At 46.9% G+C, this 18,364-nt stretch overlaps 1 protein-coding gene across 1 annotated transcript in view; it reads right to left on the reverse strand.

Moving 5' to 3' along the window:
- Window positions 1–18,364, reverse strand: part of LOC143804128 (class I histocompatibility antigen, F10 alpha chain-like) — a 604,087-nt gene that overhangs the window by 22,805 nt on the left and 562,918 nt on the right. Inside the window, exon 6 of the mRNA XM_077281900.1 lies at window positions 2,679–2,706. Within this exon, the coding sequence (XP_077138015.1) occupies window positions 2,679–2,706 (28 nt within the window). The remainder of the gene's footprint in view (window positions 1–2,678; window positions 2,707–18,364) is intronic.

Consider the following 18,364-nt stretch of genomic DNA (forward strand, 5'->3'; position numbering starts at 1 on the left):
CGCACGTGTTCATTGAACTGTGCGGAATCACCGTGTCCAGTACATTGGAAGGGTGATATTTGTGGAGACTGAGCATCTCAGCGAGGAAAAATAGACATGCTGCGGTCTGTAAAGACGCGCCGCATGTTCGTCTACGCTGGGAAGCCGGAGGCATCCCTGCACGCATAGTGGACATGCGATTTCGTGAAATCCCATCCACTATGCTGTAACATCTGGACTCTGCGGATTGGACACAGCGTCCAACCCGCAGCAGTTACTGACTGGGAACATACCCTAAGTCACAGGGATGGCGCTGGGACAGAAGTTGTGTCCGTGCCATCCGCAGCATTTAAAGCTCCTGTTGCATCTTCTGGGACCAGAGCGAGTGCAATCCCAGCAGTTTATCTCCTCATCCACTTTAATAGAAATCTGCCACTAGGTTTTTTGCCACCTAATCTGATAGCAGCATAAGACAGAGACCCTGATTCCAGCGCTGTCACTCACTGAGCTGCTTGCTGTAGTTATGATAAAACCATCTTTTCTCAGCAGGAGATTATCACTAGAGGACAAGTAATGAGCTCTGTATAACGCTTTATTTATTGGCAGCTTTTTGTGTACCCTGTGCATAGGCAGAAAGTTGTCTATCAGTGGTGTGGGCAGAATTATACAGAGCTCAGCATGCAGAGAACTGCCTGATCTGCAACGGATAAAATAGTAATTTCATCAAAATGACAACAAGCAGCCTGGTAAGTGGCAATCAGGGTCTCTTCCCCTACGTTATGCTGCACTCAGATGGAATAGCAAAAACGTGATGGCAGATTTCCTTTAGGCTATGTGCACACGTCCGGAATTGCTGCGGAAATTTCCACGGCAATTCCGCAACTCCCTGCCGCGGGAAATACGCATGCGGAATTGGCATGCGTTTTCCCGCCAAACACTAGCGTTTTGCAAGCGGAATTAGCTTGCAGAATGCTAGTGTTTTCCAAGCGATCTGTAGCATCGCTTGGAAAACTGATTGACAGGTTGGTCACACTTGTCAAATATAGTGTTTGACAAGTGTGACCAACTTTTTACTATTGATGCTGCCTATGCAGCATCAATAGTAAAAGATATAATGATAAAAAAATAAATTGTGATATTCTCACCTTCCGACGGCCCCAGCAGCCTTCCCGATCCTCACGATTCTCCCGGCAACTCCCGTTCCCAGTGATGCCTTGCAACAATAACCCCAGATGACGTAGCATCACGCGAGACCGCTATGTCATCCCATAATGCATCCCTGGGAATGGAAGCTGGCGGGAGCATCACTAAGGCCTGGGCTGGACCCGGGGGCTGCCAGAAGGTGAGTATATAACTATTTTTTATTTTAAGTCTTTTTTTTATTTACACAGGATATGGTGCTCAGTCCCTGGAGGAGAGTCTCCTCCAGACACTGGGTACCATCCGCACATGATCCGCTTACTTCGCGCATGGTGGGCATAGCCCCATGCGGAAGGTAAGCGGATCAGTGCGATTCCGCACAAAGAATGAGCATGTTGCGTAATTTTCCGCAATACGATTCCGCCGCAGAAAAATATGCAGCATTAGCACAGCATTGAGGAATCCCATTGAATTCAATGGGTTGTGTTGTGTATGCATTTTCGCTGCAAAAACGCATAAAATCCGCAATGTGTGCACATAACCTTAATGAGATTCTGTCATCCACAAAATTCTAATTGACCCATTGATACATTCATATAGGAGATTTAGCCCCTATAAAATAAGACCTACGGTACTATACACTGTGTGCAGAATTATTAGGCAAGTTGCATTTTGATCACATGATACTTTTTATACATGTTGTCCTACTCCAAGCTGTTCAGACCTGAGAGCCAACTACCAAGTAAGTAAATCAGGTGATGTGCATCTCTGTAATGAGGAGGGGTGTTGTCTAATGACATCAGAACCCTATATAAGGTGTGCTTAATTATTAGGCAACTTCCTTTCCTTTGGCAAAATAGGTCAAAAGAGAGATTTGACGGCTCTGAAAAGTCCAAAATTGTGAGATGTCTTGCAGAGGGATGCAGCAGTCTTGAAATTGACAAACTTTTGAAGCGCGATCACCGAACAATCAAGCGTTTCATGGCAAATAGCCAACAGGGTCGCAAGAAGCGCGTTGGGCAATAAAGGCGCAAAATAACTGCCCATGAATTGAGGAAAATCAAGAGTGAAGCTGCCAAGATGCCATTTGCCACCAGTTTTGCCATATTTCAGAGCTGCATTGTTACTGGGGGGAAGATTCTCTTTACTGTAAACCTAAAAGGGGGATGTATAGGATTAGTAAGACTCATCTGCTTTCCTCCCAACTCAGCGCCGCCCCTGTCCACAGGTCGTGTCTGGTATTGCAGATCCATTGTAGGAAATAGGGCTGAGCTCCGATCCATCACATACAACCTGTGGACGGGGCCGGTGCTGTGATTGAAATAAAGCAGCCATGTGTTTTTGATCCTGCAACACTGGGGTGTAATTATGGTGTATGGAACAGACGGGGTCGTCCACTTGGGTCTCTGTCCTCTATGATCCAGAATGGAGAGTCGCTCTGTAAGATCAGCGCTCCCTCTGGGGACAGAAGACATCCATGTGTTTCCTTAATGCCGGCTGTGACCTTACAGCAAATCTGCCAAAACCTCCCGTCGGAGCCACATGTGCAGAATACTCACTGATGGCCGTCCTGACGTCCGTTTCTTCCTGAAATAAGCAGAGAAGATGCAATTAGGAAGAGAAACCTGAAGACGCCATTATCATTGGTGACATATAATAATAATATAGTGTAATGGGGAGAGATGAGGAGACTATATACAGTCAGGAGCCTACAAATAAAATATGGAAGGGCACCCACAGACCAAGGAGAAAAGTGAGGATTCCCCTCCCCTAAGATATAACACAGCAAATCAGAAAGAATCATGAATGTATAATACAGACATGGACAACTTTGTTGGTGCCTTCTGCTAAATTAAGAAAATCCCACAATGGTCACTGAAATAACATGAAACTGACAATAGTAACTTTCAAGTTTAATTTACTGAATATCAACTAATGAGAATCAGACTTTGCGTTTTTGCCTTTGCATTGTGGTTCAGTCAAAAATGTAAAAAAAAACAAAAAACACCTAATGAAAATGACCTGGACAAAAATGATGGTTCCTTTGTTGCACAAACTTTTGAGGCAATCACTGTGGATCGCCCTCATGGGGCCGTGGGGAACTCGGTACCGGGTCCTTCGGTTCTCAGGGGGGATGTCACGGTGGCTTACCCGGTCTGTGTAAAAGGGAAAGGTCTTTAAAGGGATATGTTCGTGACGCCACCTGTGGTATTCGGTCAGGGTGACCGACGCTGCTAAGGGGTCCGCTGGGGTGATGTTATGGCAGCTAGATGGTATACCTTCCCACAGGTGAAGTGTATCCCCAGGGCTTCCCAGTGTGTAGATGGTGGATGGTGAGAGGCGCAGTGAAGAACGAGGACACAAGGTTGCAGTCTCTTTACCTTTTACTGAAGGCTTCAGCATCCACAGTCCAGAGCACCAGACCACGGGGCTGGCAGAGTCTGGCCGGTTTGGAGGCAAATCCAGAGTCCCCTTATCCAGGTAGAAATCAGTAGCCTTCCTCTAGCGCCGTGTGTTGTAGTACCTTACTGCTAAGCTTCTCATAAGGTCCTCACAACTGTTGAAGATGTTACAGATGTTATGTCTCTCTCTGTCCCCCAGATGGATAGGACAAACCTGTATGACCGGTGGCTTGAGGCATTTTACAGGGACTCTATCATGCCCCAGCCTCTAAGCGGTGCCACCGTGCCTCCTGGGTGTAGCGGCGGACAGGTAACGTGAAATTAGCTGTCCTGCCGGTCTCTGGAGCAAGGCATAAAGGACTGTTGCTCCCTCGGTGTTCCGGCTACCGGGATCTTGCGCCTCAGAAGGAGGCAGCCTGTGTAGGGCAAAACTCCTCTGATATCCACTACTTTGCTACAACTTCCTTCACGCTCACTGCAATATGCTTGGCTTTCTGTGCATCTCTTCTCAGGAGCAGTAGCACTTCAGGCTACATGGCTCCTCTGTCTCCTTTCCCTTTGTCTTTCTGACAGGAACTGAACCCTTTCCCTCCAGATCAGGATGTTCTTATAGGGGAGTTCACCTTAAACAGGCTTAGAGCTCCCCCTTCTGGAGTGTGAACATGTTGCATGCATTGTGTTACCTGAAAAAGAGTTCTCCTTCATTGCCTCCAAACGTAACATCACTCCCCCCTAGAGGAAAATGACATTACTGCAACGACCAGGACCCTGGGGCGCCGCAACTGTAAACGATTTATGTGACTCTCGGGAGAGTTCTGCCAACGTGCACAGGGATTTTGACCGCTTTTTGTGAACAGACTGCTCCTGGTATCTCAGGTGTGAAGCCGTCTTCTCAAGACATCAGATCTCAGCTCCTTCCACAAATGTTCAATAGGATTTAGATGAGAGCTCATGGAATCCACAACAGAACGAGTCTGATGCTTTGCTCTTAGCCATTCTTGGATGTTTTTAGCTCTGTGTTTTGTCATTATCCTGTTGAAGGAACCATGAGCTGCAACTTAGGCAAAGGTTTCTGACACAGGGCAGCACATTTCACTCCAGAATCCCATGATAGTCTTGAGATTTCATTGTACCCTGCACAAATTTAAGACCCTCTGTGCCAGAAGCAGCAAAGCCAACTAAAAATCTAACCAAGCCTCCTCCATGTCTCACAGTAGGTACAATGTCCTTTTCTTTCTATGGCTCATTTGAAAATAGAGCTGATGTGACACCGAAAAGATCCAGTTTTGTCTCCTCTGTCCAAAGGACATTTTACAGGAAGCTTTGTGGCAACAATGGTTTCCTACTTGGTAGTCATCCATGAAGTCCATTTTAGCCAAGACAGCGATGGATGGTGCGATCTGAAACTGATGTACCTTGATCTTGGAGTTCATCTCAAGTCTCTTTGGAAGTTGTTTTGGGCTTTTTGGTTACTATTTGTATTACACATTTCTTTAATTTCTCATCAGTTTTTCTTAGACCCCGTCCATGGAGGTTGGCTGTAGTGCCATAGACCTTAAATGTCTGAATATGTGCAGCTGTATTAACTTATAGTCTTAACTTGTAAAATGTTCATTTATATTTTTCTTTATCTCCTGAGACAACTCTTTCCTTAGTTTCCTTTTGGTAAATGATACTAAACAGCACAGTGACTACTTTTCACCCAATAAATAGGCAGATTGACTTATTAAAAGTATGTAGACCCCTGTGATGCTAATTACAGGACACACCTTAGTTTATTATGTTACTATGGCCTAATTATTTTCAATCTTCTCTTGGAGTACCATTTCACAGCTATACAGTATGTCTCAACTGGGAACACAATTGCAGTGATCAGTCTTTGTTTGACAGTGATTGCGAAATACTTGAACTTACACCTTTGGACCATGGTTATACGCCCCAGTGCTATTTGACACTTAATCTCTGCAGTCATTCCGCCACTGCAATTAATGATGGACACACAAAAATGAAGCAGTCGACCACTTTTATTTCTACATTTTTGGGTTTTCGTAATGTTCAGTTATGTCCCATTTTCTCACTTTCTACCTTTTAACGTCAAAAGCTTGAAGTCCTTCTTGCTCTCTGCCAGCATAATTACTGTATATACTTGGGTATAAGCCAAGATTTTCAGTCCATTTTTTTAGGCTAAAAGTGCCCCTCTCGGCTTATACTCGAATTATGTCCCAGGGGGTCGGCGGGGGATGGGGAGCGGCGGCTGTCACATCATGCTCACCTGCTCCCGATGCAGTTCCTGCTTCTCAGATTGTCTCTGATGCCGGTAGCTTCTTCCTGTGTTCAGCGGTCACGTGGTACCGCTCATTAAAGTAATGAATATGGACGCGACTCCACTCCCATAGGGGTGGAGCGCATATTTATTACTTTAATGAGCGGTACCATGTGACCGGTGAACACAGGAACAAGCTGCTGGTGCCAGAGACCATCGCAACAGAGAAGCGATGACTGCGCCAGGAGGGCGAGTATGACGGGGGAGGGTGAGCATTGTGATATTCACCTGTCCCCGTTCCACCACCGGGCTCCGTCTTCCGCATCCTCTGGCTGTGATGTTCAGGTCAGAGGGCGCGATGACGAGCTTAGAGTGCGCCCTCTGCCTGAACAGTCACTGCAGAGAGCTGGAAGACACAGCGGAACCCGGCGGTGGAACGGGGACAGGTGAATATCGCAAGTGCCGGGGGCCTGAGCGACGAGAGGTGATTGTCATTTTTTTTTTATCGCAGCAGCAGCAGCATATGGGGCATAATATGCTATGGAGCATCTTATGGGGCCATCAACGATTGTGCAGCATTATATGGGTCATAATCTATGGAGCATCTTATGGGGCCATCAACCTTTGTGCAGCATTATATGGGGCATAATATGCTATGGAGCATCTTATGGGGCCATCATTAACCTTTTATGCAGCATTATGGGGAATATATTTTAATATGGAGCATCTTATGGGGCCCATGAACTTTATGGAGCATTATATGGGGCGTATTTTGTATGGAGCATTTTATGGGACCCATCATGAACTGTATGGAGCATTATATGGGGCGTATTTTTTATGGAGCATTTTATGGGACCCATCATGAACTGTATGTGATCCTGAACCTACTGAACCGCCGCACAACCAGCTCTGCCCTCTCCTAGTGCATCATCACCCATCCCCTGCAGACTGTGAGCCCTCGCGGGCAGGGTCCTCCCTCCTTATGTACCCGTGTGCCTTGTTTTTTGCTCATGTTTAATGTATTTGTCTATATTTGCCCCGTGTTTCACATGTAAAGCGCCATGGAATAAATGGCGCTATAAAAATGAATAATAATAATAAAAATAATAATAATATGGAGCATTATATGGGGCTCCTGATTCAATATGGATATTCAAAAACACTTAACCCACTGATGTCTCAATTTTACTTTTATTGGTATCTATATTTTCCACCCTAGGCTTATACTCGAGTCAATAAGTTTTCCCAGTTTTTTGTGGCAAAATTAGGGGTCTCGGCTTATACTCGAGTATATACGGTATATCATCTGCATATATCAGATAGAGGATTCGAGTGTTGGGGTTAAAATATGCAGAAAAGCCATCAGCAAAGTCCAGGTTCCTTATAATTACTTCCACATAGAAGTTAAAAAAAAGGGAGAGTACGCAAGCTTGTCTTGTGCGCTTTTTGATCTTGAACCATTCTGTATTTCTATTCCTGGTTCGCACTGTGGCTGCTTCATCTTCGTAGAGTGACATGATTAACCTAAACAAGTGCTCCTACCTCACTCAGTGCTTTCCGAAGCTTATCATGCTCAACACAGTGAAAAGCCTTGGTATAATCAGTGAGGTACAGGTAGAACTTCTTCTGGAGCTCCCTCTTCTTTTATATGATCCATCTCAGGTTTGCAATGTAATCATGTCCCTTTATCCTTACAGAATTCAGCCTGGGCATCAGGAAGTTCTCTATCAAGGATGTTCCTCAAGAGCTTCTGATTGACCCTTAGAAGCAAATTGCAGGGATGGGGAATCGGGGCAATTGTTATATAGTTGGCACAATCCGTCACATAGCTTTTCTTCAGCAGTGGCATAAAAGCTGATTTTTTTCCAGTCCTTCGGCCATGTGCAGATCTTTCAGATATTCTGACATAGTGCTGTCACTGCGGCTCCTATCTGCAGAGATAACATCAACGTCAGATGCTTTTTTTTTTTTTTTTTGGCAACTGCCTCAGATCCCAATCCACTTGACTTTCCAATAGGTCTGGGTCTGGTTCCTCTCTGCCTCCACGCTCCTCATGATGGCCACTGCTTGTGCTAGCATATAGTTTCTCTCTTTATACCTTCCATCCTGCCGGACACTAATTTCATTGCTATAACAGTCTTTGATGGTTGCTTGGCGTGCTAAGAAGGGCTTCTTCACTTGTAGCAGAGTGGCAAAAAAATTCCCTGGTGTGGCCCCTCTTACAGGCTTGAGGTCCATGCATCAAGTTTTGAAATAAAAGGCTATGTTCACGCTAGGTGGTTTTTCAGCTTTTTTCTGCAGGAAAACCTTCTTTCCTGGCAGCAAGACACTTGACCCAAAAAGTAGGTTTTGCTTGGTCTTTGTTGCGTTTTTGCCATGCTACGTTTGACTCTTGTGCTTGCTGATAAAGTATAGTGCAAAGAAAAAATCATATTCTACTTCATCAGGTTTTGGCGCACAAATGCAGCAAAAACCTATACCTGCATTTTTTCAGCATTATTTTCAATGGGGGAAAAACGCTGACAGAAGTGACATGCTCTGTTCTGCAAAAACCAAGCAAAGTTGCAAAATACTGAGGACAAAAAAACAAGCTGTGTGCATAAGATTTATGAAATCTCAGACTTTGTTGGTACTGTAGAACGCAGTTATTATTAATAATAATAATAATAATAATCTTTACATAGCGCCAAAATATTCAGCAGCACTTTACAGTTTAACAGTTTCAAACACAACAGTCATAAGTAACAACGTTAACCATACAATAATTAAAGCAAAATAAGACGACCCTGCTCGTGAGAGCTTACAATCTACAATGAGGTGGGGGAGATACAAAGTACAGGAGCTTATGATGTATTTACATTGATGGTCCTGCCATCTTCAGGGGGTGGGGGATAGATGGAAATAATGAATGGGCTACACATGCACACAAACATAAAATGACTTTGATTAGTGAAAGTGATAGGCCGCTCTGAACAAATGTGTTTTGAGGGAGCGCCTAAAACTATGGAAATTGTGGATGGTCCTAATATCTTGGGGTAGAGCATTCCAGAGGATTGGCGCAGCACGGGAGAAGTCTTGGAGTCAGGAGTGGGAGGTACGGATTAGTGCAGAGGTTAGTCGAAATGAGGGAGGAGATGTATGGGGATGCCGCACTGTGGAGAGCTTTGTGGGTGAGAACAAGTACTTTGAATTGGATTCTATAATGAATGGGCAGCCAGTGTAACGACTGGCGAAGAGCGGACATGTCTGAATACCGATTAGCTAGATGGACGACCCTGACTGCTGCATTAAGGATAGACTGAAGAAGGGAAAGTCGAGTAAGGGGGAGGCCAATTAATAAAGAATTGCAGTAGTCCAGGCGGGAGTGGATCAAGGCACCCGTGAGGGTTTTTGTTGTTTCCATGGTGAGAAAAGGGTGGATTCCAGAGATGTTCTTTAGGTGTAAGTGGCATGAGCGGGCAAGAGATTGTATGTGGGATGTGAAGGAGAGATTGGAGTCAAACATAACACCCAGACAGCGCGCCTGTTGCTCTGGTGTTATTATGGTGCCACCCATGGAGAGAGAAATGTCAGATTTAGGGAAGTTAGTAGATGGCGGGAGCAGAAGAAGTTCAGTTTTGGAGAAGTTGAGTTTCAGATAGAGAACAGACATGATGTTGGAGACTGCGGACAGACAGTCACTGGTGTTCTGTAGTACAGCAGGGGGTAAGATCAGGGGATGATGTGTATAGTTGTGTATCATCAGCATAAAGATGTTATTGAAAGCCAAATCTGCTAATGGTCTGTCCAATTGGGGCCGTGTAGAGGGAGAAGAGAAGGGGGCCAAGGACTGAGCCCTGAGGTACCCCAACAGTAAGAGGAAGAGGAGATGAAGTGGAGCCAGAGAACAGAACACTGAAGGAGTGGTCAGAAAGATAGGAAGAGAACTAGGAGAGAGCAGTGCCCTTAATGCCTAGTAACTGGAGCCTAGAGAGTAGGAGAGGGTGGTCAACAGTGTCGAAAGCTGCAGAAAGGTCGAGAAGAATGAGCAGAGTGGTCACCTTTACATTTTGCTGTCAGAAGGTCGTTGGTCACCTTGATGAGTGCAGTTTCTGTCGAATGTAGGGGGCGGAAGCCGGACTGTGACGGGTCTAGGAGGGAATGAGTGGAGAGGTAACGGGTAAGGCTGGAGTAGATCAGGCGCTCCAAGAGTTTAGAGATGAAGGGGAGATTGTAGACTGGTCTCTAGTTTGTGCAGGATGGATCGAGGGCGGGTTTCTTTAGTAATGGAGTAATGATAGAGTGTTTGAAGGAGGAGGGTAAAATGCCAGAGGAGAGGGAGAGATTAAAGATTGTATTACGACCCGAGAAGTGGACCCTCTGGGTCACGGCTACAGAGCCCCCGAAGGCGAGCGGACCAGATGGAACCACCCCCTATACAGGGAGTGTTTGGGACAGGCCCAAGGAGGGTGAAGCCGTGACTGCCGGAGCCAAAGGGACAACTGATATAAGAACCAGAGATGGATCAGAGGATAAGGGAGAGGTGGTGTCACCGAGGCAAACAGATCAGAAGAGTCTCGAGCAGAGTATGTAAGGGAAAAGTACTGACAGGTATGAAGGAGACACACGATAGATGGGGAACGTCAGAAACACAGGACCGGCTAGGAAGGCTGGAACACAGGACTGGCACGGAGGCAGGAATACAGGACTGGCACAGAGGCAGGAATACAGGACTGGCACGGATGCAGGAAGACAGGACTGGCACGGAGGCAGGAAGACAGGACTGGCACGGAGGCAGGAAGACAGGACTGGCACGGAGGCAGGAAGACAGGACTGGCACGGAGGCAGGAAGACAGGACTAGCACGGAGGCAGGAAGACAGGACTGGCACGGAGGCAGGAAGACAGGACTGGCACGGAGGCAGGAAGACAGGACTGGCACGGAGGCAGGAACACAGGACTGGCATGGAGGCAGGAAGACAGGACTGGCACGGAGGTAGGAAGACAGGACTGACAAGGAAGGCAACAATGAGACAAGGACCAAAACAGAGTAAACGCTGGTGGAGCCAAGGAAACTAAAGGGATGCCGGCAAGGAGCCGACAAACACGATAGACGCAAAGGCGTCTAAGCAGGGCAAATGCAGGAGTGAAATACCCGATGGGCGCCGCCATATTGGGGGCGGAGCCAACGGGTCACGAACTCCCAGAAGCCCCAGCGGTACGAGAAGCCCGTCTGCGCATGCGCGGACCGGCAAAGGGACGAGCACCCCGGAAAGCAGAGACAGAGGAGCGAGGAGGAGCGTCAGTAGCGCGCCGGCCGGAAAGGTAAGTATAGGATGGCGTAACAGTACCCCCTCTCTTACCCCTCCTCTCTTTAGAGCTGGAAAGGAATCTTTTCAAAACTAAAGGAGCATTGATATTCTCAAGAGGCTCCCAAGACCTCTCCTCGGGTCCAAACCCTTTCCAATCAATTAGAAAAAATGTTTTGCCCTTGATGGTTTTCTTGGCGAGAATATTCTTAACCTCAAAAAAAGCATCAGAGGAAATAGGTTGGTGAGAATGTGAAGGAACAGAATGAAAATGATTGAAAATTGTGGGTTTGAGGAGAGATACATGAAAAACATTAGGAATGCGTAAGGAGGCGGGTAATTTCAACTTGTATGCTACATCATTAACTCGGCTAGAAACCTCAAAGGTGCCGATGTAACGTGGACCCAGCTTCTGAGAGGGAATTTTAAGTCTGATATAGCGAGAGGAAAGCCAGACCTTATCTCCAGGATAAGGAGGAACATCCAAACGCCTTTTGTCGGCAAACCTTTTCATTCTGCTACTAGCTTTTACTAGCGCCTCCTTAGTCTCCTGCCAAATCTTGAAAAACTCCTGGGACAAGGAGTCCACCACCGGTACGCCTGAGGTGGGGAGAACGGGAAGAGGAATGCCGGGATGTTGCCCAAAAACAATAAAAAAAGGAGACTTGGATGTAGATTCGCTAGTGTGGTTATTGTAGGCAAATTCAGCCCAGGGAAGAAGAGACACCCAGTCATCATGGTGCGCATTAGTAAAATGACGAAGGTAAGATATGAGGATTTGATTTACACGCTCCATTTGACCGTTGGACTGGGGATGGTACGCGGAAGAAAAATCTAGCGAAACCTTCAAAAGACCACAAAGCTCTCCAAAAACGGGAAGTAAACTGAACTCCTCGGTCAGACACGATATGCTGAGGGAATCCGTGGAGCCGAAAAACTTGAAGTAAAAAAATCTTTGCTAGGTCAGGAGCTGATGGTAGACCAGGCAGAGGAATGAAGTGGGCCATTTTGGAAAATCTGTCTACCACCACCAAAATTGTAGTGCAACTAGAAGACTTAGGTAAGTCGGTGACAAAGTCCATGGCTATATGACTCCAAGGAATAGATGGAACAGGAAGTGGAAGCAGAGATCCGGACGGAAGCTGTCGAGGAACTTTGTTCCGAGCACACGAAGAACAGGAAGCAACGAAATCCAATACATCTTGGCGAAGAGAGGGCCACCAATAATGACGAGAAATCAAAGAAAGAGTCTTCTTACCTCCTACATATCCAGCGATCTGGGAGGAATGACCCCAGCGCAAGATCTTCAGCTTGTCAAGATTAGATACGAGGGTCTTACCCGGAGGAGTAATCAAATCTAGAGGAGCCAAAGAAACAATCCTGGATGGATCAAGAATATGTGTAGGTCTCTCCTCTTCATCCAAAGGTTGAAAAGATCGTGATAAGGCGTCAGCCTTGATGTTTTTATTTCCAGGTCGGAAGTGTAATTCGAAGTCGAAGCGTCCGAAGAACAAAGACCATCTGGCCTGTCGAGGATTCAGCCTTTGGGCAGACTGAAGGTAGGCGAGATTCTTGTGATCTGTAAAGATGACGAAGGGATGAACAGCCCCTTCGAGAAGATACCGCCACTCCTCCAAGGCCAATTTGATGGCTAACAATTCTTTGTCACCGATGGAATAATTGCGTTCCGGAGGAGAAAAAGCTTTGGAGAAAAAGCCACAGGAAACTAACCGTCCAGAGTTAGATCTCTGTAAAAGCACAGCTCCAGCTCCAATAGATGACGCATCCACTTCAAGAATAAAGGGCCTATTGGTATCAGGACAATGAAGCACCGAGGCTGAAGCAAATTCTTGTTTCAGAGTTTGGAAAGCTGTTTCTGCCTCTGGGGGCCAAAGATTAGGATCAACCCCCTTGCGGACCAGAGCAGAGATTGGTTTAGACAAAGAGGAGACGTGAGGGATAAATTGTCTGTAGTAATTGGCAAAGCCAAGGAATCGCTGGATAGCTTTTACTCCCGAAGGACAGGGCCAATTCAAAATGGCAGACACCTTCTCAGGATCCATTCTTAGACCATCCTCAGAAACAATATATACCAGGAAAGGCACAGAAGACTGCTCAAAGACACATTTTTCAAACTTTGCGAAGAGATGATTCTCCCTTAGGCGAAGTAAGACTCGGCGAACGTCTCGTCGATGGGTGGAAAGATCAGGAGAGAAGACGAGGATGTCATCCAAGTAGACTACAACACTGGTATAGAGACAGTCATGAAAGATGTCATTGACGAACTCTTGGAACACCGCTGGAGCATTACAAAGCCCAAACGGCATTACCAGATACTCGTAGTGACCGTCCCGGGTATTGAATGTGGTCTTCCACTCGTCTCCCGCACGGATACAAACCAAGTTGTAAGCTCCCCGAAGATCAAGCTTGGTGAAAATTCGTGCACCTCTCAGTCAGTCAAAGAGTTCAGAGATAAGCGGTAAAGGGTATTTGTTATTCACGGTGATGTTGTTTAACCCTCTGTAATCAATACACGGACGAAGGGAACCATCCTTCTTCTTCACGAAAAAGAAACCTGCTCCAGCTGGAGAAGAAGATTTCCGGATAAAGCCTCTAGCAAGATTCTCTTGAACATAGTTCGACATAGCTTGTGTTTCTGCAGGCGAGAGCGGATAGATTCTTCCCCTAGGAGGCGTGGTACCAGGAACAAGATCTATGGGACAGTCGTAAGGTCGGTGCGGGGGAAGAGACTCCGCCTCCTTTTTGTCAAAAACATCAGAAAAAGAAGAATAAGCAGAGGGCAACCCGGAGGGGATGGAAGAAGGACAAGGAACACCAACAGGATGCACCGGCAGCAGACAACGAGACCCAGGAATCTCCCCAACGAAGAATATTGCCCCCACGCCAGTCCAAGAAAGGTTCGTGGAGACGCAACCACGGGAGACCAAGAAGAATAGGGTGAGAGATGTTGGCCAGAACTAAAAACGAAATTCTCTCTATGAAGAGCCCCAACCTGAAGCTCCACCAAGTGCGTGACTTGAGTAATAGTCTCCTGCAGGGGTCTCCCGTCTACAGAAGCGAGAAGAAGAGGATTCCCTAACGGTCTAACGGGAACTGAGAATTTAATTACCTCCTCTAACCTAATAAAATTTCCTGCTGCACCCGAGTCTAAATAAGCCTCAAGAGAGAAACGTTTGTCGTGAATGTGCAATAAAATGGGCAATGTGAGGGGTTGAGAGGTTTCACATGTACCTAGGGAGGCCTCTCTTACCTGACCTAGGCAGAGGAGTTTTCTGGACGGTCAGGGCAGGCACGAAGAAGATGTGAGGGACTTCCACAGTAAAAACAGAGACCCTGGGTACGCCTCTCCTTGCGACGTTGTTCGGAGAGTTTAACACGATCCACCTGCATCGGTTCAGGAGCAGAAATTGAAGCAGCGACCCTGGGATGAGGACTGGGAGGTCTGCGGGAAGTCATGGAAGAACGCGGAAATTTTCTCTCCCGAGCTCGCTCCTGAAAGCGAAGATCTATTCGCGTAGCTAAAGAAATTAAATCCTCCAAAATAGTAGGAGTATCCCGGCCAGCTAATTCATCCTTGATACGACTGGAAAGCCCCCGCCAGAAAGCCCCGACCAACGCCTCAATATTCCAACCTAAATGGGTAGATAAAGTTCGGAACTGAATTCCATATTGCCCAACAGTTAGAGGCCCCTGCTGTAAATTAAACAGGGCTTCTGTGGTAGAAGCCAAACGACCTGGTTCATCGAACACACAAGGAAACGTCTCCAAAAAAGAAGTTAATTGGTTAAGCACTGGATCATCGCGCTCCTAGAGAGGGTTAACCCAGGCTAGCGCATCTCCCTCCAAATGAGAAATAATAAAGGCTATCTTAGCCCGGTCAGAAGGGTATTGCTGGGGAAGGAGCTCGAAGTGGAGACGGCACTGATTTAGAAATCCCCGGCAAAATTTGGGATCACCCTTAAAACGAGGAGGTTTAGCCAGTCGGGGAGGGGGATGAGGAGCAGGAGTAGGCGCAGGAACAGACGCCGCGGTCTGTAAGGAAAGAAGTCGAGAATCGACAGATGCCATATAACTCAAAATATGGGACTGTGTGTCCCGCTGCTGTACCAGCTCTTGTTGTAGACTGGCTATCTGGGAGGCATTCCTCGGGTCAGAGGTCTGAAGAGCAGAAAGTCGGGAGTCCATGGATTTCATGAAGGACATCATCCGACTTTGATTCTCCCGAAGGAAAACTAGTTCCTTCTGAGCGGCCGCAGCTCCAGCGGGGTCCATGGCCTTTGCGTAATATTACGGCCCGAGAAGTGGACCCTCTGAGTCACGGCTACAGAGCCACCGAAGGCGAGCGGACCAGATGGAACCACCCCCTATACAGGGAGTGTTTGGGACAGGCCCAAGGAGGGTGAAGCCGTGACTGCCGGAGCCAAAGGGATGACTGATATAAGAACCAGAGATGGATCAGAGGATAAGGGAGAGGTGGTGTCACCGAGGCAAACAGATCAGAAGAGTCTCGAGCAGAGTATGTAAGGGAAAAGTACTGACCGGTATGAAGGAGACACACGATAGATGGGGAACGTCAGAAACACAGGACCGGCTAGGAAAGCTGGAACACAGGACTGGCACGGAGGCAGGAAGACAGGACTGGCACGGAGGTAGGAACACAGGACTGGCACGGAGGCAGGAACACAGGACTGGCACGGAGGCAGGAACACAGGACTGGCACGGAGGCAGGAACACAGGACTGGCACGGAGGCAGGAACACAGGACTGGCACGGAGGCAGGAAGACAGGACTGACAAGGAAGGCAACAATGAGACAAGGACCAAAACAGAGTAAACGCTGGTGGAGCCAAGGAAACTAAAGGGATGCCGGCAAGGAGCCGACAAACACGATAGACGCAAAGGCGTCTAAGCAGGGCAAGTGCAGGAGTGAAATATCCGATGGGCGCCGCCATATTGGGGCGGAGCCAACGGGTCACAAACTCCCAGAAGCCCCAGCGGTACGAGAAGCCCATCTGCGCATGCGCGGACCGGCAAAGGGATGAGCACCCCGGAAAGCAGAGACAGAGGAGCGAGGAGGAGCGTCGGGAGTGCGCCGGCCGGAAAGGTAAGTATAGGATGGCGTAACAGATTGTAGTTAGATGAGTTGTGATGACTGGAGAGAGAGACTGGAGGAGATGAGAGGGAATAAGGTCAGTAGTGCATGTAGTCGGACGAGAAGAAGAGAGGAGCCTGGAGACTTCTTCTGTGATGGGATCGAATGTGGAGAGTGAACCAGGGGAAATGCAGGGAGGGATGGGAGTCACAGCACTTAGTAGCTGGGAGCGGATTTCCTGATGGATATTATCTATTTTCTCAATAAAGTGGGAGGCCAGGTCATCAGCACAAATGTCTGTGATAGGGGCTTGTGCTTTTGGCCTGAGGAGGGAGTGAAAGGTGTCAAAAAGTTTCTTGGGGTTGTTGGATAGTAAGGAGATCAGGGTGGTGAAGTATTTCTGTTTGGTGAGGTGAAGGGCAGAGTTATAGGTTTTTAACATAAATTTGAAGTGTATGAAGTCTTCTGGGGTGCGAGGTTTTTCTCCATAAGCGTTCAGCACTTCTAGAGCATCGCTGGAGAAATCGGGTTTGTGATGTGAGCCAGGGCTGTTTTACTCTGTGTTTAGAGGTTCTGAGGGTGAGGGGAGCTACTTGGTACAGGGTGCTTCTAAGAATGTCATTGTAGTGATGTAGAGCCATACCAGGACAGGGAAAAAGAGGAGATTGGGGACAGTGATGAGTATAGGGTGTCTGAAAGTGTATGAGAGTTAATAGCATGTAGATTTCTGAATGTGTGGTAGGTAGGAGTGTGCTGGGGTGGGAATTGAGCGTGAAGGAGAGAATGTTGTGGTCAGAGAGGGGAAGCGGTGAGTTATCTAGGCAGGAGATTGAACAGAGCCGGACAAAGACCAGGCAGTTGAAAATTTGCATTAAAAAAAGCTGAAAAAATGCATAGTGTGAACATAGCCTAATTATACATTTATTGAGAAGTACTGTACATCAAGTTTATGTAAAGACTCAATATTTCCAGTGTTGGCCCTTATTTTTCAAGACTTGTGCCCTTCGCTGGAAGCTGGATATATCAGCTTCTGGGCCAAATCCTAAATGATGATGCTTTTTGTGTTTTTGTCCTACCACTTTTCTGAGGATTGACCAAAGGTTCTCAATTAAATTGAGATCTAGGGAGTTTCCAGCCATGGATCCAAAATGTTATTGTTTTGTTCACAGAGCCACTTAGTAATCACTTTTGTTTTGTGACGTGGTATCCATCATTCTGGGAAAGTATTGCTCATCATCACATTTGCTCCTGGAGGGTGGGCAGTAGTTGTTCTTGAAGGAGGTTTAGATCCCATTCTTTATTCAAGGCAGTGATCCTAGGCAAATTGTGAGTGATCCCCCCTCCATGGATGAAAAGACCCCACACATGAATGTTCACAAGATGCTTTACTGTTGGCAGACATCGGACTCATGGTAGCGCTCACCTTTTCTTCTCCAGATAATCATTTTCCAAATGTCCAAGTTAAATCCTTGTATTTCCAGCAGAATATCAGTTTGTCCTTGACATTTTACTTGGAGAGAAGTGGCTTCTTTGATGCCCTTCTTTAAACTGTAAGCCTCTGAAAGCATTTGTCCCATTGTGCGTGCAACTGCACTAACATCTGCCTGATGCTATTTCAAAGGAAGCTCTGCACTGCTTTTGAACCGATCCCCTTGGTCAGGGGTTGAGAAACTGCAGGCCATTTACGGCTCATGATGCAATTTGTTCCAGCCCTTGGTCAGAATACCAGGAGCTGCAGTGCTTGGGCAGCCAATCCAGTTTGTCTGGCACACTGCCTTTAAATTCTTCCCTAGACTATGCACGCATCATTCACTACTGAACGCCGTGGCGCATTCACTGCTGAATTACGTCCTGACTATGTTCAGTTCCAGTGTTCAGACATTCTTTGTGGGTGGAGTTTGTGTGATCTGCGTGCTTATCCTGCTACTTTATATGATGAATGCAGCATTTGCAGTGACTCTTATGTAATGTATACAGCAGTCACAGTGACTCCTATGTGATGCATATTTATCAATCCCAGTGTTTTTCTGATGTTATGCACATGCAGCAGTCTCAATGTCTCCTATATGATTTATATACAGCAGTCTCAATGTCTCCTATGTGACGTATACTGCAGACCTCTTGTGGCTTGAGTTCTATGACCGTTACATGAGCAGTGATGACTTTAAGGAGACATGCAGTGA

The sequence above is a fragment of the Ranitomeya variabilis genome, chromosome 1 (assembly GCF_051348905.1).
Source record: "Ranitomeya variabilis isolate aRanVar5 chromosome 1, aRanVar5.hap1, whole genome shotgun sequence".
Classification (NCBI taxonomy): domain Eukaryota; kingdom Metazoa; phylum Chordata; class Amphibia; order Anura; family Dendrobatidae; genus Ranitomeya; species Ranitomeya variabilis.